Source organism: Condylura cristata, unplaced genomic scaffold (assembly GCF_000260355.1).
Source record: "Condylura cristata isolate star-nosed mole 26May11 unplaced genomic scaffold, ConCri1.0 scaffold00014, whole genome shotgun sequence".
Classification (NCBI taxonomy): domain Eukaryota; kingdom Metazoa; phylum Chordata; class Mammalia; order Eulipotyphla; family Talpidae; genus Condylura; species Condylura cristata.
In genome coordinates this window covers 35027457-35053919 of record NW_004567115.1, presented here as the reverse complement: position 1 = coordinate 35053919, position 26463 = coordinate 35027457, and the positions used below count along the sequence as shown (strand labels likewise).

Sequence of the window (26463 nt, the reverse complement as noted above, 5' to 3'; positions counted from 1 at the left end):
TAGTTTTGAGGAGGTAATCTCACTAATTTTGGAAGGAGAAACCAAGCTGTGTTAACTAGTATAGAATAAAACTGGGGTAGTAAAGTTTAAGGAATAAACATTGAAATGAACATTTGTGAGTATGTAGAAAAGTTTTACTCTGTAAGAAAATGGACTTTTGTTGTTGCAGGAGATCTGTAACCATCAAACTATATTTAAGTGCCATCAAACTATATTTAAGTGGTAATTCTTAGTATTTACACAGTGCCTCATCCTTAGATGCATCATAAAATTAATAGAGCAAATAAATTATAGTCCTTTAAAATGGCTATGGTCTTCTGGTGTCTTGTCCTGGGCTAACTGGTTTCTAAGAAAGCTGTCTGTTTGCAAGAGATTGGAGCTAATCACTTGCAGTGATTGCTAGGAAAACACACTCTGCTGGTCAATACATAAGGAAGGTTTCTGAATATCCAGAAAACTCTGCCACACATTTTAATACTCTTAACCTTAGTTATCTTAACTATACATGCAGAATAGTAACATATCTTTCTTGCTTAGTCATTTTGAAGATTAAATGGCATGCCTTAGTACCATGCCAGGAAAAGAGACAATAAAAGTTCATTTATTTACCCCAATTATTTCTTTAAAAGTCCAAATATGGATATTTGCCATCGCATAAAGACAGACTAAAATGTTAAGTACTTGTCAAGTCTAAGAAAATAATTTTGTTTTTATCCTAGAGCTTTACTGCCAGAAACAAGTATAGGTAAAACAAAAGAATGAAGAAAAGACAAAATATAGTTTTAGTATGCTGGTGTTTAAAATGATAGTCTTACTGGGGTGAAATTTAAACAAAATCATGCACTTTGTGTTTTTGTGATTTAGATACGCCCTTAAAATGTCTCAGATATACATTCAAGATCGTCTCCTTTATTCGCAGTTATGGTTTCCCATAAAATGTATTTATGAGATGGTACAGAAGCAAATTATTGAATACAATAGTGTAAGTTAAAAAGAAAATTCAACTAAATTCATTATACATCAAGCTGCCTAAAAATTAAATATTAACTTTGTTACTATAATTTTAATGAAAAGCTATTCATGGTAAAGACAAAACTTCATGGATGTTTTTTTGTGTCTAAATTTACTACTAAATAAATTAACATATTAATTTACAAATAAAATGTCTACTACCAAAATGTTGCTAATGTTTTACTTTTGTAAACTGATATATTATTAATAACTAATATTAAAAGCTAATATTAGTATTAATCAAATGTTTACTAGTAAAACAATTGTTTTTAATTTTAACATTAGAACTTAGCATATCTTTTTCCCAAACACAAAGTCTTCAGACAATTATATTAAAAAAGAAGCATGAAAATTTAATGACAATTTTTTTTTCTATTAGGAAAGCTATCTACCTATATTGCTTCTTGAATGTTTAATTAAAAAAATAAAACAACAATATATAAGAGGAGCTGGTTTACTGTTTTGATTTATTATAAGTATTAAAAGTTACTTTCTTGAGACAGCATATTGGCAAGTCTGGTATTTCTAACAGTATGAATATTTAAAACCAAATATCTATTTGCAGGTTTTTATCTCCCAAAAAGAAAGAAAAAGTAAGTAATCATCCACAGTTGAAAATACTAATTTTTCAAGAGTGGCTAAGAGGAAAAACATCTAAATAATAAATTCTGGATAAAGAAATGAGTCTATTTAAAACTAAAAATACAAATGTAAATGAAGTAATTTTATAAAATATTGAAACCAGCTGAAATGACATGCATAGTTAATCAATATGAGAGGAAGAGCAGTGGAACTTATATATGGTAGGACTTACCAACAATAAATAAACATTTTTAGTGCAAATAGTGCAGAAAAATTTCTCAAAAGAAAGATCATAGCAATCATTTGAATCTGTACAAAATCAGTCTCAGTTCTGTATACAATCTATATAGAGTATCTATATATTCAACCACTGTGAGGAAATACCAATTTGCAAATCATAAATATAAATGTCCTTAGTTTTGTGTCCCATCCCTCTGTTGGCAGCTCATGTTTTCAGGAAAATCTGGAAAGAAAAGAAAATTAAAAAAAACATTTAATACATTTTCATCCTTTTATATTCTCTTCTAGTTAATATTTACCTATAAGATTAACCTGATAGTGAGAGAAAAGGTGTGGAAAGGATTCTAGCATGTTAATGCAAATAAATTTCAGGGCCCACTTTTCTCAAGCTGTGACAAATGCACACTCAATATTAAAAATCAGTCCTTAGCTAAGAGATTAACAGGATGATTTGGCTAATAGGTTGTAAAAACAATTTGATGTTGGCATTAATGTTAAGTACAGCTACAGTGAGAGAACGGACAGAACACTGGGTTGGAGAAGTACCTATAATCTCCTTCCTGAGCTTACTCCTGACTGTCAGGGGACCTCCAATACTCGCTCTTCAATGTCCACTTCTCCAGCCCAGTTGAGTGGGCAGAACCCATTACACTACTCTCCAAACTACTGAGCCAGAATTGACCTTTCACCACCACAGAGTCACTTTTTTTCTGGGAACTTCTGGTAAGATTCTGGTCAGTCTCTCTTGGGGGCCTGATCACACTACGACTAAGACTGTGGATAGTGGTTGCTAAAGATGTAGAAGTGTAGCAAAGAAAGGCTCTTGGTAGAACACGTGAGAAAGTATGTGATGGCTTAAGACAGAAAAGAACATGAAAGCATCAGTCCTGAAAAGACTGTGAGATAGAAGAGCTGCTCTAGTTAGTGATGGCCTTGAGTCATGTTTTCATTCTCAGATGACTAACCTGTACGTCTTACATTTTGGTTCTATAATGTATCCTTGCTTTACTCAACAGCATTTACTTTTATTTAAATTTGTTGGGGTAGGTACTTGATCTTGCAATAAAATAATTACTAAAAGAAGGGAGATGGAGAAGGGTTTCTTGAGAACAGGTAAGTGTGTGAACAAAGTTACAGTGGAGAAGAAAGAACATGACATGAAAGAATATAAGGGGAAATGGAAAATTAAAATGGATGATCCGCAGTCTATGCCAGATTATAGAAGGCTAAAACCAGAACAGAAATTTTTTCATTGATGCTGTTATTGCCAGAAGCAACTTCATTCTGTCAGTGCCATGTAGGAAAAACCTGGAAGCCAGGGAACTGGCAATAAGATTACTGGGACTAAATCTGGTATGAAGTGGAAAAAGACACTTTAACTTAGTTCTTACAAATGTTCTTGGGAATTTTAAAGGAAGAATAACAAAGGAAAACTACTGAGAAGTATATTAACTGCCATATATACCAGTGAGAGAAAGGAGTTAATTATAATTTCTAGCGCTACATAAGTAGTAATCAAATACTGAAAAAAAAATTTAAGGCAGCAACATACTGAGAAAATTAACCTAAAGATTTCTACTAGTTATATGCTTATGTATATCTGATGCTTCGTACACACTATAAAACATTTTGTTTTATAGCACAATAGGTATGACGACAGTACTATGCTTGAAACTGGATGAACAGGCTCATTGAGCAATAACACATCAATGAAAGAGTATCATGCAATGGCCTTGAGACTGAGACTTCACAGAATACAATTTACCTATAGGGGAGCATGAAATTGGCTGTGCATTGCCATTGCCTGCTGAAGTTTCTCCTCCTTGGCTCTTCTACAGTGGCAAATCTAGAAGACAAATTATTTAAAATACCAGCTACTTCTCAATTACTTACTACTTCCTACATTGTAACAGAATTCTGAGAATTATTTAGCCTGTTCACATTACTTCAAGTTTTAATGTCTAAGGTAGTTCAGAGAATCAAAATAACCCCCATTTAATTTTGTTTAACTTGTACCTACAACTGATTTTAACTGCAATTGATTAGTTCTTTAATCAATTCTCTGATTATGTCAAAAACATGTTTAAAAATATAAAAAATCTTACTGTTACTAAGCAGGAAGATTAATAAAAACTGCAAGCATTAGTAGAAAGTACCAAAAAGAACAATGGACCAGAAATCAATGTCTTACTAATGTTATAATTGTAGCAGGTCATTAACGTCCCTGAGCTTCAATTTTCTCTCATGGAAAATGAGGGTAATAAAATATGCTAACTATCTGCACAAATGTAGTACATATGTTTGATAGCTTACTAACAAAAGGTTAATTTAAAAATGTGATGTTACAGAGAAAAAAAGGTAAATATTTAAGATTCTATCAAAGAGCAAGAAACTTATACAGGCTTTGATTTTTTTTAAAATTATAATGGAAATACCATCAGAACAGAACTAGTCCAGAATGTTCTCCATAATATTAAAAAGCAAACTTTTTAATCACTACAGATTCACTTTTTAGCAATTTATAAAACATGTTATTCAGGAATATAACAACTATTCAGTAGACTTAAAGCTGATTTGCTAGCTTTGATACAGAACAATACAGATACTACTATTTCTGAAAGAGAAGATTTTTTTTTTTACCTGCTTGTACTCACAACAAGCAGATTTAAAATGATAGTAGGATGTTGTTATCTTTCTCAATAGAGCTCTTCAGTTTCTCTCCAGGCAGTAACAGGATATAAGTTTTGTATTAGTCATGAACACACTTAAGTAATTTGAATTAGGCTATCATTTATCCTCAACTGAAGAGGATTACATACTGTTCTCTTTTCCATGAAGCTACTGAGAAAATCATCTATTTCAGTTTTTCCCTCCAAGAAATCTTCAGCAATATTATCAGATTCTTCTTCAGCTTCATGTGCAGCTACTTTCAATCTTGCCTGCAAGGCACTTGCACTACAACTCTGAAAAACAAAACCAACTTCCTCATTTGTCAAATGGAAGCAAAAGTAACAATTCCTATCTTACAGGGTTTTGCAAGGAACAACTGGCCTTTGTATATAGTTTATAGCAGTGCAAGGAATATAATAATTGCTCAAAGTTAACTATTATTTCTTGTATTCTAAGGAATAATCATGTTATCTGATTCCAATTTATACCTTTTTTTATTACAACAATTTTGGTGTTGTTTAATTTCTTTAAATGTTTTATTACATTATTTTTACCTTCTGGAATTTCTGAATTTTAGAATATTAGCTATAATGTGATATGTGATAGATTATATCCTCTATTCCTTTTCTAGTTTTAAAGATTTGTCTTTTCAGATTTACAGGTTGAATTTCATACGATGCTTCTGATTTTCATATCAGAACTGGGCATCTAACATAGTATCTGTGTTGAGTTACTCTTTACACACTTTATATATTATACTACTTACTAGCTTTTCACTGAAGATATCTGTACCATAAACTTAAACATGGAGCAAATGTAAACATTTTTATTATAAGAATTAAACTAGTTTTATAACTTCTCAAGAAAATTTATTTATGGGATCTTTTGTATTTTTCTGTTCTGAAACCAAACATACTCCTGTATGACCACAAATAATTTATAATGCTTCTTGAGACCTATTCATAGTTTATAAACCAGTAATAACTCTAATGTAATTGATTTTAATAAAATTACATGAATTATACCTAGTATGAATATAATTCTGATAATAATGAAAATAAGAATGTAACTCATACAGATTAAGATAAGAATTCTTATGGTAAGGAAATATAGGTAAACAATCTTACCTCACTAAGTTCATGCTGCCTTTGCATCTTCTTTTCAAAAGTAGATTTCATTTGTGTGAGTAGTTCATACTAAAAGAGCAAATAGAAATGTTGTTTTTTCTATTTTAAAATTTTAAGGATGTCTTCAAAATGATAGACAACTCACCTTATCTAAGACAGTCTGCCTTTTGGCTTCCAAGCTGGGCTCCAAAAGGAGATTTTTTCCTATAAGACAAATTTCTGGGTTATTTCTAGGGAAAGTTGATTCTTTTTCAGGAAATTTGACAAATAAAGGAAGACATACTTGCAAGTTCCTCAATATTTTTTACTAAGTCATCCTTGTCAGTAATAATTTGTTTTAGTTGAGGTAAAGTCAGAAACAGTTTTAGTAATATCTCCTCTTGTTCATTCATATCTGTAAGTTGTGACACACTAATAAAAACAAACAAAAAAAACAAAGTTAATAATTGTGAGTCACTCAATTTTCTCAGTGATAAATATTCCTAATTTTTCAGTTTTATTCAGCTTTACTCAGTAGATAAGGTTCTATATCATTTTTGAAGTATCTATTCTTATATATACACAAAAGGTTAACTGTTGCCTTAAAAGCAAAATATCAACCCTAATAGAACATAAAGTCATGTGACTGTAGTGTCAAGCGGTCACTATAGGACTATGAAAATTGGGGCATATGACATCCATAGCAACTCCCAATTTTTTTTTTTTTTAATTTTTTTTTTTTTATTAAAAAGTTTATTTTTACATCATTTTGCACATTTTTTTTTCATCTCAATTGTAATCCCCACGGGTTTCCCATCACCAAATCACCCCTGTGCCACCACCATAGTCCCGTGCATTTCCCTCCCTTCCCCCTCCCCCCGTTTTTGGTCCCATTCCCCACTCCACCCCCACAGAATGTCTCTGGTCCATGGTTGTTCATTATTTTTGTTATTTTCTCGCCTGGTCCATTATACTCCTGCTATGAGTGAAACCATCCGGTATTTTTCTTTCTCTTTCTGGCTTATCTCACTAAGCATGATCTTTTCCAGCTCCATCCAAGTTGCTGCAAAAGACATGTTTTTCTTTTTTGGTTGCTGAGTAATATTCCATTGTATAGATGTACCACATCTTTCTAATCTACTTTTGGGCATTTGGGCTGCTTCCATGTTTTTCCAATTGTAAATAAAGCAGCAATAAACATGGGGGTACAAGTATCTTTTTCAATCAGTGTTTTTGTGTCTTTTGGGTAGATACCTAGGAGTGGGATTGCTGGGTCATAGGGAAGCTCCATGTTTAGCAGTTTGAGGAACCTCCAAACAGTTTTCCATAGTGGTTGTACTAGTTTGCATTCCCACCAGCAATGCAGGAGAGTTCCTTTTTCTCCACATCCTCGCGCAACTCCCAATTTTAACCTCTTTGCCTATGTATCTAAGAGATGTGTGTGGCCATCATAATAAGACATATGGATATGTATATATGAGTCTGCATGTGAGTGTATAAATATTCATGAAAATTTAAAGAAATCATGGAAGGCTAAACCAAAAGCAAAAATCAATAAGATAAAAGAGAAATAGATGATGAAATAGAGATGGAACTTAAACCCTTTTGAATCTATCTCTTCATTTTGACTATAGTTAAATAAAAGCATTATTAAAAAAATAAAGTCTCTAAAATTCATTCACACAAAAGGACCCAGATTTTTTTTCAAAGTTATCAGAGAAATATTATTTGCAGAGACTTTAAAGAACAGTATTTAGCAGGACATTTCTGGGATGATACATCATAAAGATAAAAGCCAAGTGTAAAAACAAAAACAAATTAAAAAACATATCCTGCATTCAACAGTATTAATATTGATATTATTATTTTAGAAGAGGAATGCCTTTCAGAGAACTGGTTAAAAACAGATCAGGGAAAAGAAATGTTCATAACAAGCCCACCGTATTTTTGTTTTACACAAAAGGATATAAAAGAAGCCAAGTTGAAAAGCTTCCTATTGACTACAAAGGACTATTTTAAGCATCAAAAAGAATAATGACTGGATTGGATTGAAACATATCAAATATACATTTAAAAAATGTATGAGTTTGTAAAAACACAAACAATCTCAGAAGAAAAAATAAAGCCTCGCTCATCAGAATTTCTGGAGCTTGCTAATGCATCGATTCCTTATTCTGAAAACTGATAAGGGGGGAAAAATCAAGCACGTATAGTACCTTTCCATATAACTAGTTAATTTAAGAAATTTTTCAAAGAATATAGCTAATTCAGGCATTAGGAATAATAAAATCTGAAAGTCACATTTGCAATCCTTCCCAAAAGAATTAAACCTAAATCATTTTTTACAAATTTATTAAGATGTAACTGACATATTGTTTAAGGTGTAAAATGTGATGATTTGATAAAATTAAATAATCTAGTTACCAGTTTGGGAAGTAAACTACTCCACCCACTATAGAAAACTGTGTGAGGTTCCTTAAAACATATCTACCATATGATCCAGTGATTTCACTCCCAAAAAATATGAAAGCACTACTTGAAAGGGAAATTTGCACACCTTATTACAGCACTTTTTACTATAGCCAAAATATGGAAACAACTCAAATGCCCCAAAACAGATGAATGCATAAAGAGGTGGTATAGATGTATACTGGTATACTGCTTAGCAATTACGAAAGATAAGCGCATGGCATATGCAGCAACATGGAAGGAAGTCAGAAGGAAAAAGATAAATATCGTAGAGTTTAATTTGTAAGTATAATACAGAGTAACTTGACTAACAATCATGAAAAAGACAAAACTTGCAAACTGACCATAGATCTGAGACACAGAGCAGAGTAGGAAGAGGGAGAGGTATCAAAACCAGGAGGGAAGAGTACAAAGAACTATGGTGATAGTTTTTGGGTGCAATGGTGGTGGGAACTATGAGAATTACACTTGAAGGGAGAAATAAAGTACTGTACAAAATTGGATAACGATGTTAAAAAAAAAAATTTAAAAACTGGAAAAGAAAAATCCAGTCACCAATAACTGGAACTATAGCGGAAACACTTTTCATTAGCACTATCGGATGCAAGCAGGCAAAAACATATACAAGAAATGAATAAAAAATTCTTAAATATATTTATCATATATGTATTAAATATATATACATGTGTATATAGATGTGTATGGTACATATATATTTATAAAGGTTAGGGCAAATGATTGAAGATTAAATGAAATTAAGAAACAACATCTAAATGCAGGATGTAGTCATTTTAAATCCTGATTCAGTTAAATTAGTAACAAAAAGATTTAATTATTCAGATTATTAGGGAAATGAAATAATACTAAGGAATTATAATTAGTTTTTGTTAAATATGATGCCATGTGAATTGATGATTATGACAGGAAAAAAAGTTCTCACCTAATAAAGAAATTAAATGAAAAAATTAGGGATGAAACTGATATAAGGAGATGTAGTTTACAGTAGTCCTGACCCATATTCACATGCCCCACAAAAAACAGGAGGAAGTGTATATTGAAATAAGAGGCACAAAGAGCTTCACCTTTTAGTAATTTTGCCATTTCATAACGATTTTTTAATAAAGAAAAAATCCTTTATAAAACCAAAACAATAACAATAGTACCTACCTACCTCATGGGATTGTTGTGAGCATAATTAGAATGCATAAACTACATGCATTATTTCATGTATTCCAGTGGCATACAGTAAACTCATTAATTTATCACTACTGGCAGAAAATAAATAACTATACCCTAAAAATGACCGTAAAACAAAAACAAAGTTTTTGTTTTTTTTTAACAAAAAAACCAGTTTTTTTGTTTTTTTTTTTTAACTATAGAATTTCTCATGGGTATTGGCTGTGTATTTCCACTAGAATATATTTAAAAGATGAAAGAATTACAAAAAAATTTTGACAATATTCAGCACTCTTAGTGATAATAGCCATAGGAGTACTAGAAGCCTTCAACTGGGGTACAAAGGATGCAATGCTTTCTAAAGCTAAATGGAACTTTAGAATTGAACATTAGATTAGACTTATTTGTCATTAATTTGAATAAAAGTGGCTCTGTAAAAATATCTTGCTATTATTTACAATATTCAAGACATGGAAACAAAACAAGCGTCCACTGAGAGATGAATGGATAAGAAGTTACAGTTACACACAGAGAAAAATATTATACAGTTATAAAACAGAAAGAAATTCTGCCCTTTGCACAGAAGAACCTTGATGGCATTATGGTAAGTGAAATAAGTCAGACAAAGAATACTCTATGATCTTACATATATGTCAAATTTAAAAAAACTAAACTTGGAAGGGAAAGGTCAGACTTGTGTTTAATAGAGTGAGTAGAATGTCTCCAGGAGCAAGGAAAACAAAAGAGAAGACAAACAGCTGAAACTACATGAACTAAAAAAGCTTCTGAATAGCAAACAAGTCAGTAACCAAAACAAAGATACATCAGATACATCCTACTGAATCTGGGAAAACATTTGCACACCATACAACTGATAATGGACAGATATCAAAGATCTACAAAGAGCCTACACAAATCAACAAAAACAAAGCAAATAAGCCAATCAAAACATAGAAAAGCTAAAAGACACTTCTTCAAAAAAGGAATGCAAATGGTCAATAGACATGTGAAAAATGTTCAGTATCACTTACTATCAGGGAAACACAAAAATCAAAACCTCACAACAATGAGAATGGCCCATATTTTGAAAACCAGAAACAACAAATGCTGGCAAGGATGCAGTATAAAAAGAACCCTTACAGGACTGGTGGGAATGCAAACTGACCCAGCGACTAGGAAAAGCTCTGTGGAGGATTTCCAAACACTAAAAATAGATCTATCATATGATCTTGTGATTCAACTTCTGGGAATATACCCAAAGAATACAAAAACACAAATTTAAAGGGAAATCTACACTCCTGTGTTTACTGCAGCACTATTTACAATACCTTAAGTATGGAAACAACTCAAATGCCCCAGAAGATAACTAGATCAAGAAGATGTGGTATATACACACAATGCAATGTGGGGATCAAAAAAAAAAAAAATAAACTTATGGCATCTGTGACAACATGAAACTGGAAGGGATTACACTACCTGAAATAAATCAGGAGAGAAAAAGAAAAATATCAAATGGATTCACTTATAGGTAGAATACAGGAAACTGAACAGCAGGCCGTGAGAAGACAAAACTTACAGACTGCCCATAAATTTGAGGCATACAGCAAGGAGTGGGAGAAAGCAGGATCAAAATATGAGAGGGAAGAGCACAAGGTGCTGTGGTGGTGGTAAGAATTACAGGGATTACACCTGAAGGGAGTAATGAAATATTGTACAAAAATAAACAATGTAATAAATCAAAAATAAAAACAACCAAAAAAAAAAAACTGAGTTGAAGGAAAGGGATCAAAAAATACAACTTCTAGTTATAAGATAAATACTAGGGATGTGCTACATACACACACATACACACACACACACATACACACACACACACAAACACAGCATAATGACTATAGTTAACACTGCTCTATCCTAAGAGTTCTCAACACAATGAAAAAAATCTTGTTTTCTTGGTATCTGTATGCGGTGATGGATATTAACTGAACTTCCTGTGGTAATCATTTCACAATATATGTAAGTCAAATCATTGTTGTACATTTTAAATCTATACAGTGCTGCATATATCTCAAAATTGGAAATAAATTTTAAGTACCAAAAAACACACTGTGGTAATACTTTCTTAGAACAGTATTACTCTATCTACAAAGTTTTATCTACTAAATGAGCAATGAAAAGGTCCAAAATAGACCAAGATGTATTTTGAAATAACCAGGTATAATATATTCTGAAAGAATTTGCGCAAGAACGCAGTGCCACTTAAGAGAAAGATGTAGTACTGTCAGTCACTACATCTAGAAAATTCTTTGGGTACATAATAGTCACTTAGAAAATAAAATCTATGACACCTTAAACTACTTTATAAAATTTTCCTATTAAGAGAACCATAATGAAGGAGTAGTAAGGATTTTAAAAATCTTATTTAATGTGGATATGAAAATGATGACCTGTTAAGGATTTACAAATAAAATAGATAACTAATACCAATGTTACTTCAAGTTTTTTACCTTAGTTCTGAGAGTTCTGGAAATGCATCAGGGACATCGGGCATCTTGTAACCAAAACCATTTTGGCTTATCTAAAGAGAGTTTTACATGGCATTAAATTTCAGCCATCTTTTTTACTTTGTTTTCATTATCATGTCTTCATCTTCTTACTTTACTTTGTTCTTACTCTCCCCCATCTTTCCTCACTCTTTATTTTTCAGTGTCCTCTTGTATATATAGCATTTCTTCTCTCTCTCTTTTTTTTTTGGCTGGGGACCATGTGAGAACCTGAGTTAGCACTTCTTAGCAAGTAGATGGCTGTAAAATAAATCTTGTAAGTTTATCTGTGATGGGTGTGGGGTTACCTATGGGTTTCAATGATATATAAATATAATTATCTCAAATGAAAGTCATTAATAATTGGGCAAAAATCTGATCAGTTACATAACTATATTAGATAAGGTTAAATGACTTAAAAATTGAGGCCCCTTGATAAGTCCTTGTAATTTTGTTTTTACTACTAACTATAGTGTCTTCATAATATCATTAACAAAATGAAGAAAGCTTTTGGAAAAACAAACAGTGAAATTAATACTGTTGAATAAAATAAAGTTTTATAATATTTAATTATTGCTATAGGTGACTCACGAAGGACTAAAAATTAAGGTTTTTATCTTGTTAAAAAATTAAAATACATTTTTAATTAAGGTAATATATTTTGTAACATTATATTTTTGGTGTAAAAAAAACGAAGGTTTTGTAATCCCTTAATATGTTCTATTTACAAATGATGAGTCTCTTCCTCAGTAACATTCTAGATGGTGACAGTTATTAGGTCAAGAACATAGAACTTTTTTTTAAAACCATGGAATACTTGAAACCCTTAATATGCCACAGCAGACTCTCCAAAATCCGAGACCAGCTTCTCTTACATGATCACTTCTTGTACCTTCACTGATAGATCTAATTTTAAACAGCTTCACAAATTTGATATTTGGGTAATGCCTCTTGCCTTTATCAATTCTGTTACATCTTTACAGATTGTTTATAACCCCTTGTCATCCTGGCAAACCCACTACTGTTTCCAAATCTGGTCTCAAGCATTCATTCATTTATTCATCTGCCTCTTTTAACAATGCACTGCCTATATGTGTCAGGCATGGTTTGAGGCACTAAGGAGAAAGTGGCAAAAAAACCTAAATCACTTTTTTTTCATAAAGGCATTTCTTCTAGTTCTACTTTGGTCCATGGGAGCACTGGCAATTCCTTCAACTCTATATAACTCTAGAGGAACTCTTAAATTCTATTGAATATTCTTACTTGAAATTACTTGATTATTTGCTAGTTACCTCTCAGAGTTTGTTACTTGAGTTGAAAATGTAATTTGATCATTTTATTTTTTGTGTCTGACTTAGTTGCTGACACAAATTGGCATACAATGAATATCTGTTAATTGAATGAAAAGTACAAAATGTAGATAACTGAATATACCAACCGGTGCTGAAGCGTCAGTTGTGGGAACAGGTAACGGCAGATTTGTAAGGACACCAAATGAAGGTGCAGCAGGTTTGGCTGGTGAATAACTTGTTGTTGATGAAGAAACAGAGTCAGCAACAGGTAAAGATGTGATGTTCCTATTAGCTTCTTGTGGGGGGAATGGAGGCAGAAATGGAAAACCCTGAGAAGCATAAGGAGGCATTCCACTTGGGTTACTATACAAACTAAAGAAAAAGAGAAAATAAACATTAGATTAGATCTAGGGGTGAATTTGTAAAATTACTTCTAAATTATTCTAAATAACAGTGGTTACTCATTCTAGATGGAATCTAAGGCATGCAACACTTTAAATATTTTTATCTATTAATGAAAGACGAACATTTAAAAAAACAGGACTGTTGCATGTTTTAGAAAGCATACAATTCAACTAGTTAGAACAGAATAGACATCTTTTGATTTTAAAGCATCCCATTGTCAATAAGTATCTCTATTGAGGGGAATAGAGAATAACACTTAGTCCAGAAAATTCATTCATATAGAGGATGCTAGGTATAGTATATTGCACTACATTTAGCCAAATATGACCGAAAGTCAAGAATACTTTTCTAGAAAATGTTAAAGGAAAATTAAACATATAGATGGTAGAAATATTAAAAACAGACACACATAAAAAACATTAGAAAACATGACACAGTACTACTATTGTGGACAATGCAGTTAATATTTATTTTTACAAGCTCATAAATTTATATTTAACTTTTTTTTCCAGAGAACTTTAAAAGAATTAGGATATTCAGGCTTACGTGTATATGAGAATTATCTAAATATCAATAGTTGAACTAATACAGTAAGTTTATATTGTCAATCATTCCTGTGTAAAAGATTAATAAAGTTGTTTTTTTTTTTAATAAAATACAAGACACTAAATATTTCACCTTGTATTTGTGGTACAAGAAGATGTAAAAGACATGGTGTTAAACAAAGTTCTTGTTTCTAAAGTCTCATTAATTTCCTAAGTGATAGGTATCTTTTTTGCTATAAATTACAAGTTTAGTAAGTCAAACTTGACTATTTATGTTAAGAGGTGACTAAGGTTTGGTTCCTATATAATCTCAGGATGGGGCTACACACTAGAAAGACCAAATGACAAGAGGGAATGAAGTTTCAGCCCTACCTTACTTCAGGGAAGAGAGGGGGTTACAGATTAAACTCTATAAAAACCCTCGAACATTTAGAGTGGACAAACTTCCTTACAGAAAATGCATCCACATGGCAGGAGGGTGGTGCACCCCAGTCCATGGGGATAGAAGACCCTGTACTTGGGACATTGTTTCCAGACTTCACCCTACCTATTTCTTCTTCCTATTTCTGATAATTAATTTGTTATCTTTTATAATATCCTTTATGATAAGCTGGTAAATACAAGCAAATGTTCTACTGACTTCTGTGAGCTGCTGTAGCAAATTAATTAAACCTAACAAGGAGTCATGGGTAACTGATTTATAACTAGTTATAAAGTTGTATTCGTAATATGTATATGAATGTTAGTTAATATGTTTATCTAAAAACAATATGATCAACATGGGAGAATAGTTGTACTATTCTTGAATTAAAGTTTAATAATCCTAAGCCAATTTGCTTTATTTTCACATCTGCAGAAGGTATAGCCTATAAAAGAAATGTATCAAAATTGCTTTTTAATAGTATGCAAGTTCTCTATCACAGAATTTGCTTGAAATGGTAACAAGTAAACATGCTGGCTTGAATATTTAAATAAAGTGAATATTTCTCACCCTATATTGACAGAGGACAGGAAATACAGTTTTAGATAAAAATTATCAGTGAGGTTCATGACCTCAGGAATGAGATACTTCATGACAAAGAAGAGGAATGTGGTTGCTGTACCTAGTAAACTGGAGAGTTTACCTAAGATTTCCAAGCAACCAAAGATGCTGCCTGATTTCAGAATAAGAAAACATTCTTTGAAATTAGGGAAAAAGACTGGGTGTTAAGTCAAGAAATATTCTGAGAAGAAATAAAAGAGACCAATAACAAATTGCATCATGAAGTATCAGAACACCAAAGATGAAAAAAGTTGAAAGATCAAGAAATCAAAATGGCACTGGACAACTTAGACACACTAGAAACATGTACATAGAAATTAGAGTACTCTCTTCAAAATACTGAATAGAAAACAACTTAGATTTTGAGCTGTACCAACTACTAAGTGTAAGTGTATGTTAAAGACATTTGCAAATTAAAGAAATAAATAAAAAGTTTTTAAGTTTTCTCTTCCAAGCATCTTGTGGCATAGTATTTTTTAAAAATGGCTACAGCAGTATTTCTGACTCCATACTCGGTTCTAGATCCTTGCCACTCTCCCTTTAAGAGGAAAATCTATTTTACTCCTATTAAATCTAGTCAGGGCTTTGTATTGCCTTAACAAAGTAGTACAGAAATGAAACAGGATAACTAAAAAGGAAAAATTACTTCCTTATAATAGTCTCTCATGATATTTGCCCTAGGAACTCAGTGATAACCACATCTAAGTATTCTGATGAAAAACACAAATAAAGCCACTGCTAGGAGCCTCCTGAAGATACACACAGGCAAAGGAGAGCTCATTCTGTTAAAAATTTACTTACTAGGGAAATGCTGTTGAAGAAGGGGCTAAAACTGGAGGATTTTTCCAAAATTCATCCAACAGACTCTGAACAATTTTTCCAAGATCTGAGTGCATTGTAAACTGAAAGGAACAATAATAGAGGATGGTCAAAATCACTTTCAGAAAAATTATAAAGTCTCACTAGGATATCTAAAATTTAATATACTTGCAAATCAAGAATGAAATGAAAAACAGGACAGTGAGAAAACTGAACATATCAGCAATCTACTATTTACAGTATTTCTTAAAGAACCAATACCATAAAGCAGATTTAAAAATCTATTTAATCAATAGTAGAACTGAAATTTCACTATATGCTTATTAAAATTCAAAGGTAAATACTGAGAATATATTTCAGTTGTAGTTCTTTATATTAACCAATCATATATTTATCCGCAATATTTTGATTTATAAGAAATAGATGCATTTGTTCAATCAGAGGATCAAACATATTTCTCATATATACTTGGTCTTCACCCACAGATCCTAGTTTACAGATCCCAAAGCCCTCAGAATTCCCTAAGTGTTGTGAATGATAAAGGTGTCTCTTATTACATGAATGAAGTAACTCTGGGGAAGTAGCTTTTAAAGAGGGGTGTGTGTCTGTATGACAGTGTCAGGAAAACCAAGAAGAATAGAGGCAAGGCTTTCAGTCCCATCACCAAATTTCTAGGGAAGGGGGAAAGTTAAGAGTTTGAGTTCAAATACCAATGCCAGTGATTTAATCAAACATGCCCATATGATGAAGTCTTCATAAAGGTTCAAAAGGAAAGGGAGTTTTCTAGTTGGTGAAAGATAAAGATTTGAGGAAAACGGCACTACTGGAGAGGGCATGAAAGTTCTCCCCTTCTCCCCATACCTTGACCTACACATCTCCTCCATTTGGCTGTTCCTGAATTATATATTTGTAATATCAGTTCAGTTAATTGGGTTCCTCAATTCTGTGAATTGTTTTAGCAAATCAGTAGACCCTAAGAAGGTGGTTCTGGGAAACTCTGAGGTATAGCTGGCTTGTCACAAACACAGGTAACCCACTTGTAGCCTGTGTGTGTGAAATAGGGATCCATTTTGGGAGACTGGACCCTAAACCTGTGACATCTGATTCTGTCTTTGGGGAGAAAGTGTAAGAATTGAGTTGGACTGAGTAGACAATCTGCTAGTGTCTGAGAATTCTTTGTTGATGTGGGAAGCTCTCCAAATACATTCATGTGGCAACTAGTTGCATGACACCTACACAGTACTCTAAGAACTATGTGCATGCTATCCCTTCCTAACAATTACGAGATGATCAACTGTGAATCAACGTTCTAACATCAAGAGGTCCTCATTGAAATATAATCTTCAAATCACTATTATTATTATATACAATTAATATTTTAAAAAATGACTGATTTCAAAATGAGATTTCAAGTGCACTTCAGATTTCTAAAATGTCTACTAGGAAAGTAATATAGCCGTTATATTATCCATTATACATTAAACCATATACATACATTGTTTACTAATGGAGAGGTAACATATACTCCTTGTTTGTCCATTAAATGATGTCGTATTGGTGGATAAACACTGATCACTGGTTTTTCCTGAGGAAACTGTGGAGGAAGCAATCTGGTAGAGATAGAACAGACAAAAGTCAAATGTTTCAAATGTTACATTACATAGACCTAAAACAAAATTAGTTAAAAGCAAATTAAATTTTCATGCTTTTATTTTGATCAATTATTCAATTTGTAAGTACTCTATCACAGTTTCGTTCAGTTGAATGAAAACATTAAAAAAAGATTACTTTGGCAACAAGACTCTTATAATAAAAGTTCAAAACTGAACAACCTTTTCGATGTGGAATATGGATATCCAAAATTACAGGATATTCTTCACACCATACCAATTAATGACTTTTAAATGCAATCTGCTAAGCAATACAAAATCTCATGTAAAAATTCAATAAGGCATTTGTATCAGGTGAACCACTAGAAACCAGTGTAGTTATTCATAGGTCACAGATTCTGAACATACAACTTTCTTGTGGGTTTGTACTTTTGAAATGCTACCAAGAATTATTTCACTATTTAGTGACTTTGTAAAGTTAGTGGATAAAACAGAAAGTATAAATTAGCCTACCTCTCCCAACTTTGAGGCCAACAGCACAGTTTTAAGTAAGAACAATATATTCTTAATTAAGAAAAAAAAGTAAGACTTTAACCTCTTTTGAAGTAATGCAAAATTAAAATTAGGCAGTAAAGTTTAAACAAATGAGATTTGAGATTTATCTCAATATGTAGTCATGTTTTTTCTAACACTCAAAAAGAATGTTTCTCTTAAAATTGAGTCTCTGTTACCTTACTGACCTAGAATCTATTTGTTGGCAGCACTGTCAAGAAGGAAACTAGGTTCTCATTGGCCTTTCACACTTTATATCTAGACTTTTGATTAGTGATATAACTATTTCTTCCTTATAGTTGAAAATGTTTTATTGGTTTGTTAAAAACGGTAATGAATGGCCACTGGAGTCCAACAGATGAACACAATATTTGCTACCCAGGTGTCTGAAATTTGTTTCAATTCAAAAACTGTTCAAGGATTTAAAAAGTTCCTATATATCAAGTTACCATAGCATAATGCTTGTCACTACTATACATTACATTCATGCTTAAAGAACTCACTCAGCTAGTATAATAAGGCCTCAAGTGTACAAGGAAATGTACACTTTTCCTGGTCGCTAATAAAGATGAGTAAGACATGGTTCCCATCTTCAAATTAAGGGTCTTTTTATCTCATCTAAACACTTGCTCCAGCTGCCAGTCACCTAAGGCAATCTAAGGTAGTCACTTAATTCTTTCACATTAAAGACTAATTAAAGATTTAAGGCCAAATGGGAGGTTCAGCCATCATCACTTCATCTCTTTATAATTTAAGTAATCCTACGGTTACATCTTGAATTTGTTTCTTTCTGGAAAAATAATCAGATCAAATTTAGTCTTAAACTTTCTGATTGGTATATCTACTAGTGAAAATGAAGATATTTTAACTGTGTTTGATAATTAAGGTAAATTTATCTCTAATGTCTTTTTCCTTTGTCAATAACATTCTTACTGTTCAGCATAACTTCAGTTAAGCCTTTTTTACAATTCAATAGACAATTAAGATACTAAGGATTATTACAACTTTTATGGCATTTCCTCTTTTACAATTTCTTATAGTAAAATACATTATTGGTAGTTTCAAAATGTTTTTATTTCATGAAATTGTTTAACATTTGATAAACTATAGTTACTAGAAAGGGAATATTTAAAATAAGTTCACTTTAAACAGTTTACCTCTAAAATAATTGAGAAATTAAGTAACAAAAATATTTTGTTAAAGTACTATTACATGAAAAGATAGGATACAGTTCTACTCACATATTAATGTTAATTGTCAGGTTGTTAACCGTGAATGGCAACCTGTATTCTACATCTTTCTGTATTTCAGCTATACTGTAGAAGAAAATGAGAGAAAAATTTATCAGAAGTTAGAAAATCATTAATGTTGGGAATAAATTTAAATGTTTTTATAGCCTACTAAAATTACTTTTAATCAAAGAACCTGGATAGCCAATACAACTTGTATCTTGAGAAATGCTTATCAAAGAAGCAGGCAATAATATTCTGAAGTATTCAAGTGTATCTATGAACCTTCTGAGTATAACTGCTCCAGCCAGCTGTACAGGACAGCTAGGACGTCTCAGTCTTAACAGATTAAACTTTAAAAGTCTGGATGAGATATTTCCTAGTTTGGGAATAGAGGTTGCTGACTCTTTTTTAAAACAATTATCACCTATTTCTAAATAGAGAAGCCTGATTTTATTGTGGACAGCAATGCCCTGTAGCATGGACACTTATCCTGTAGCTCAAAGCAAATTCTGCTACGTGGGAACTTTTGCTGGATCTTTCTGTTTTAAAAGAAAAGTTGGAGAGAGCAAAAGCTATATAAGAAATCCCTTTACTTGCAATTTTGCTGTAAACCTAAAACTACTTTAAAGCCTTCTAATAAAAGATTGGAAATTTGGGTATGTTAATGAAAAAAATCTCAAATTACAAATGTTGGCAAGGAATCTTTTTTAAAATACAACACTGGGCATGTTAAAGCACATACACTTATCCTTAGGCCATGGTATATGTGTCACTATGAGCTGACACAAAAATGTGTAGAAAGTTGGAATTTAGGCCTCAGAAACCCATAAACTTAGTAAGCTATTATAACCTGAGGTGTTAAATGTAACAATTATAGAAAATCACACAATAGAACCTCAGGACAGAGGTTTTGGTAATCAAAAGGAACAGTAGTATCCAGGGAAGGCAGCAACAGAAAATTGTGAAGCAATTTTAAAAGACTATGGAGATAAGTACTACTATTTTTAGATCAAAAAAAAAACCCAATGAATTATTATTATATGTCAGATAATCTAGTTATTTACATATATTATGCCTAAAATCTTTTAAAGTTGATATATTTCAGTTGTAAAGAAATGGACTGGCTTGCTTAGTGGAAAGTAAGTATAAGTAGTCCTGTGGCCAGAGACAAGTGAGCTGCAGATTGGCTTGTAAAGAGTGGATTAATAAATAATATACTGGCTAGAAGATACAAGCTAAGAGGCAAAGGACATATTTATCCTATATAGTGGAAAAGGTACATTAAATTGTCATATGCTTACCATGTACACATAATATCTAAATGTTCATATGGATTATTAAATAGTAACAATCCTGAATAATAAAATTAAAAATCCCTGATTTTACAAGTGAGACCTGGAAAATTTAGAGAAGCTGAATAACTTGCCAAAGGGTCATATAGCTACTATGTATGAAAGTGAGAATCTGAATCCAGGAGAGTTAATGACAAAGCTTTAATTCACCTAAGTCTTGCTGCTTTTCCCAGTATCAATTATTTTTGCTTGCTTCCTTTTATGCTGCTGAAGTTCCTCTTGTGTTATGTCTAAGAGAATGAGCACATGGAGGAACAGACCTACACAGGTGGACAGGGCAATATGAGGTCAGATGGTCAATCTTTGACTTCAGTTCTCCTAAGGCCTATCAAGGCTATGTGAATATTCAAGTTGCAGGACAATTAAGGATGTATTTCAGAACATCTGCCTGTTCTGTTCCCGACGGTCTCTGGTGAATCCTCTCACCACCCTGGTACCTCTGGCCTGTACCGCAGTTCTGTATGCATAAATAATTTATTTTTTTAAAAGTATTCATAGTAACAGTGAAAAAGAAAACAGCAATTCTGATAAAAATCCTAACTCCCAAATAAGATTTTCTTACCAAATATTAAATAAAACACAAGTACCATGTACTTTATTAAAGTGAATGCACAAGTTCTTTACTTGAAAGAATGGATCTAAGTAAAAGGTAATATAAAGGATCACTATTTGCATAATGTTGTATTTACAGAATTAATTAATTACAGGTAATAATTTCCACTTACAATACAGCCTCAGGTTGTTTTAGAGCTAATAAACAAAATGACAAGGCAGCTAATTAACTTAAGATATTTTAAGAGGAGAAATAAGGAGAGTTAAGGTGGTAATTGTTAAGACTAGTCATTTTTCAATATTTTCTGATTGCAAGGGAAATACTTAATTTCCTTTCTGAAGACACTTTAAATATTGAAATTATTATTATATATCTTATATATATTATTATATTATCTTATATATAATTATATATTATAGTTATTATAATATATATTACTTGATATATTTTCAAGTTCCATTAATTGAAAAACTAGATTGAAAGTGGCTTAAACAGTGTGGAGTTATTTATCTTACACAGGGAGTTATTTATCTTATGCAGCAATCCAGAGCTGAGGAGATTTCAGTTGATAAATTCAGTGTCATAGCATCACAGACATTCCATCTTTCTACTCTACATTCAGACTCTCTTCCTTCATGATCCAAGCAGTTCCAGATATCTCATGTAACACAACAATATCCAAACCAAAAGAAGCATTGCCTTTTAGACATCTCTTCCTAGAATCAAGAAAATGTTTTTAGTGCTCCCTAACAGAATTTCCTCCCATCTTGACCAGCATTAGGTCAAGAGTCCTGCTTTGCAAATACCTAGGAGAGGGAAGGAGATTACTATCATCCATGTTAGCAATCATTATTTACCTTCTGAGGTTGGATGAGCACAGCCTCTATTAGGTATGAGGTTCTAGAGACCAGGAAATCAGGTAAAAACAAGTGTTCTTCATGAAACCAGGGAAAATAATTTTAATGGGAAACCAAGTGTCCAGCAGAGTAAACTCTTTAGGAAGCAGAATAAACAGAATTACTTCCAGTCCTGCCCATAAAGTCAGGAATGTTAGTGGTAAATATTGTGATGCTTTTATTCTGCGGTAGACTGTTACTTGAGCCTAATCTATATAACTTTCAGTTTCCATTTTCATAACAGATAACATGTGATTATGCTTTGGTTAAACACCTTGGTTTTCTATGACTAATAAGGTTTTCCCGCCTTCTAGTAAGACTTAGATGAGAAAATGCACATAAAATTTAGCTAAGAGTTAGGAGAGGCCTAGGGGAGATGAGGAGGTAACTTAAAAAAAAAGTTCATTTATTAGAGAAAGGGAATTAAGACTCTTTCCTGAAATGAGATTTTTTTGGGTTATAAATAGTTTAAAAGTTGGAAAGTAGATTAAATAATGGGATAGGCAACAGTTACTGTGGAGGGCAAAATATGTCAGAAACCTACTACTAGGTTGACACTAGAAAAGGGATAAAGTATGAAACATGAGGGTGATGGTCAACATGCAACAAGATGGTCATAATTTAAGAAATTTATTATTTTTTAAAGATTTATTTATTTATGCATACAGAACTGGGGTATAGGCCAGAGGCACACAAGGGTGGTGAGAGGACCCACCAGAGACAGAGTGGGGAGCAGAACAGGCAGATCGACGAAGTACACTGCTGAGGGGAGCGGGCCAGTCAGGAGAGGTCTGCCACACCATGTGGATCTTCTCCAGGGCAGGTGGGGATCGAACTCATGTGGAAGTGGCTTTAGCTTCTTAGTGCTGTGCTTCAACCCACTATGCCACCAGGGAGGGCCGGAAATTTATTTTAATTAAAATACCACTTGAAACACTCTTCATCTTTTTCATAGTGCACCTTCAGAAAAACCACTCACACTGTCTTTTTTGCACAAAAATCTTGAAGCTGAATTTGGCAATTCAAGCTACCTGTTGTAAGATTAGCAAAAATCATTTTTACCAGCTAGTCTAAAAATATGTGCCATGAATTAAATAGGCAGCTTTAATAAGAATAGCTGGATGACATTTTTCTGGAGTTATACTATTCCTTGAAAGCTGGAATTGTCTCTAGATTTACCTATTTACAAGGTGAAACTTTCAATAAAATTTCAAACCCCCCAAAATGTTAATGACCTAAAAAAAAAAAATTCCTAGCCTAAAAGACTAAGTAGTAGCTCCCAGAAGCCGGGAGATCTGTCAATGTATGATAAAACAGTGGACTTGCTGTAGTGAACTTAATGTAGTTTATAATGCAGGAAACAAAAATCTGCCACCCCTAAAATAATGACTTTTTGGCAAAAGCTTGATTTCAAGGAAGAGCTCTGAAGACCAGGAGGAGGCTGCTTTTGATGCTCATATCTAAACTTCTTTCTGTAAGGGTACTACAGGAAGTCCTAACCGTCCTTTCAGTGAAGTCAGAAGTACTTTTGTTTTCCCCATTAAATGCTCTAACTTAATTTCCCCCTTTTTCCCTCAACCTCCCATCCTAGCTAAAGCTATTTAGGATGGCATCTACAATCAAGTGAGTGAGTTACTCACTTATGCTCTGTCTCTCCCATGTACACAGACAGGATGCATATTATTGGCAGACATTTTTGGGTTTTTTTTCTCTTATCTGTCCGATGCTTATTTGAGTACTTGCCAGTCTAGAGGAACCCAGAAGAAGATGGAATGATTTCTACTGCATCCGGATAAAATGTTAGTCTTTAATGATGCACACCTGAAACTTATAATGCAATGCCATTTCAATTTTTAAAAATTCAAGTATTTTTATTAAAAAAATTAAAAGAATCAAATACTTAGAATTACAAGTTTAGGCCCTCCCTGGTGGCACAAAGGGTTAGGGCACAGCACTGCAAGTTAGCCATAGCTGCATCAGTCTGAGTTTGATCCCCAGCCCTGGAGGTGACCCACTTGGTACAGCAGACCCCTCCTGACCCACCATGGCTCCCCTTAGCATTGTACTTCATAGATCTGTCTGTTCTACTCCCCACTCTATCTCTGGTGAATTCTCTCACTGCCCCTGCACCTCTGGCCTGTACCCCATTCTGTATGCATAAGTAAATAAATCTTAAAAAAAAAAAAAAAGAATTACAAGTTTATACTATTATAAAATATGTAGCAATTATAGTACACAGTATCCATCTTTGAAAAACAATGAAATGAATCCTTTCCGTATATATAAGTCAGGATATTCTGATCCTCTTTACTCTTTAGCCAACTTGAAAATCCTTATATTAGCAATTCCAGTTTAAAATCTAGCTTCACTTGGAAGGCTAAAAAATAAAAAAATAAACTTCAGATTAATCATTTTCCTTAATTACCAGCCTTAGTAGCAAGGAATACCGACATATTCCTAAAATTAAATTCCAACTTAAAGGAATAAAAATTTTCCAGTATTGCCAATATGATTTAAAAAGTATTTTAACAATAATGGTACTAGTACACAATGTTACACCTTCTAATGGACACATTGTTAAATAAGTCATTTTATTTTGTAAGCATATCTTGTAAGAATAGCTTCTATAAATTAGTACAGCATATAACTTAGAATAAGACTGTGGATTTACTTTTCCAAAAAAGGAAAATCACCATTAAGTCAAATAATATGCACCCCTTCCTATAGATACCACAATTTTTTCACCTTTAGAAAGTTCTGAATAGGCAGGACAACTGATAGAAAGAACCAACGAACATCTGAAGTTCAGCCAGTTTTAGGCCTCATGTGAATGAAAACTGACTTTACAGTGAATTTCTTTTAACATATCAAACTTAAAACTATTCTCCATTTTAATTCACTTGTTTGAGAAAAAGTATTAGTGTAACAGATAAAACGGCCCATTATAGTATGTTTGATAGCAATTAATAAATTTATTATTTCAGAATACATATTTTTAAATGTATGAAAAATCTATTTAAGCTGGGTTAGGGTTGAAAGATGACATATTTACATTAAAACACATGTAACTCTGTTGGTAAATATATTTGCAAAATTCACATAATATTTAAAATACAAACAGTATTTTTGAAAACTATTAGAGCCACCAACATTTATAATACAAAAGACTGCATAAATCAGTTTGGAGTAAAAAGGCTTAAATTATTTGAATTGTAAAATGTCTAATCTGATCATGCTGATAACGAAAAATGCACATAACAGCAGAAAAATAGAGGTGACTGTAAGTCATTTCCTGAGTATGGGAACAAGAATAAAGTGAGAAATGTACAAAGTCTAGTTAGCTGCCAGAATTGGGAGGGAGAGTTTGAGGGGAGGATTACATTAGAATTAATTTAACAGGGTTAAGTCAGAGATGTAAGAGGATTGAGTGTGTCATTCCCGTATTAAGAATTAAATGACCAAAACTTTGGCTTCTCTTTCCTTTGATGTGGGACAGTTTTTTTTTTCCCCCACTCTTTGTGAAACTTGAAGATTACGTTTCCCAATGCCCTGTATTTTAACAATTCTGCCAATAGCGCAATTAAATAGGAAAAGTTAGTAGGGGGCAGGGCAATGCAAAAGATACTGGATACGCACCGTGAGACAGGTTACAGTGAACACTGATGTCAGGAGAAATGAACAAGGCAAAACTGAAAGAATGAGCAATGGGCAAGAGGAAAAGAGGGTCCGAAAGAGAATCGTGAGCATGGATCAGAGAAGGGAGCGCAAGCGTGTACCCCCAAGAAGAAAGGAAGTATACCCACAAGAGCAGCTGGCGAGGAGTCGGCCAGTGAGGGCCAGTGAGGGTTCCGAGGACCAGCCCGCCCTCCCGCCCTACTTTTTCCTCCAGTCGGAGAGGCAGCGACCAGTCACCTGGAGTGTGAGTTCCGGAGGGACTCGATCAGGCGCTGCTTCTGCTGTTGGAGGCTGGTGAGGCCACCGGGGGAACCAGCTGCGGAGGAGGAGGCGCTCTTGGTCAGGGGAAAGAGCCAGCTCATCCTCCTCGGGTCCCTGGGCCCAAGGCCCTAGAAGACTTTGGCCTGCTTCTCCCAACAGCTCAGCCCCGCCGTTCTCCAGCGACAGAGGAGCGGGCAGGGACGCCGGGGCCCAAGTGCTGGGGAGCCGCGTCTTCTCTAAGCAAGCCCGGCTGGGGATCCCCGGGCTCTGGGGGGCATGCTATGACTGCGGGTAGCTGGAGAGAGGGAACTTGCCGCCCCGGACAGGCAGTCCTACCTTCACGGCCCTGACGTTCAAACCAGCCTAGTCAGGCAGTCTGAGCGTCCAGCACTCCTTCCAGCCCAGCCTTAGTCACCAACGTGCCCCGCCCCT

General features: G+C 33.4%; 1 protein-coding gene across 1 annotated transcript; it reads right to left on the bottom strand.

The window, feature by feature from the left end:
* Positions 1-1460: 1460 nt before the first annotated feature.
* VPS37A (vacuolar protein sorting 37 homolog A (S. cerevisiae)) lies at positions 1461-26461 on the bottom strand. The gene is made up of 12 exons (XM_004682344.2): positions 26008-26461; positions 19304-19378; positions 17396-17510; positions 15883-15983; positions 13236-13461; positions 11762-11832; positions 5914-6041; positions 5776-5834; positions 5631-5699; positions 4653-4796; positions 3599-3679; positions 1461-2056 (listed from the first exon to the last, which is right to left on the bottom strand). Exons 1-11 carry the CDS (start codon positions 26130-26132, stop codon positions 3599-3601), a joined length of 1194 nt encoding a protein of 397 aa, XP_004682401.1. The 5' UTR covers positions 26133-26461; the 3' UTR covers positions 1461-2056.
* Between the last annotated feature and the right edge of the window lie 2 nt (positions 26462-26463).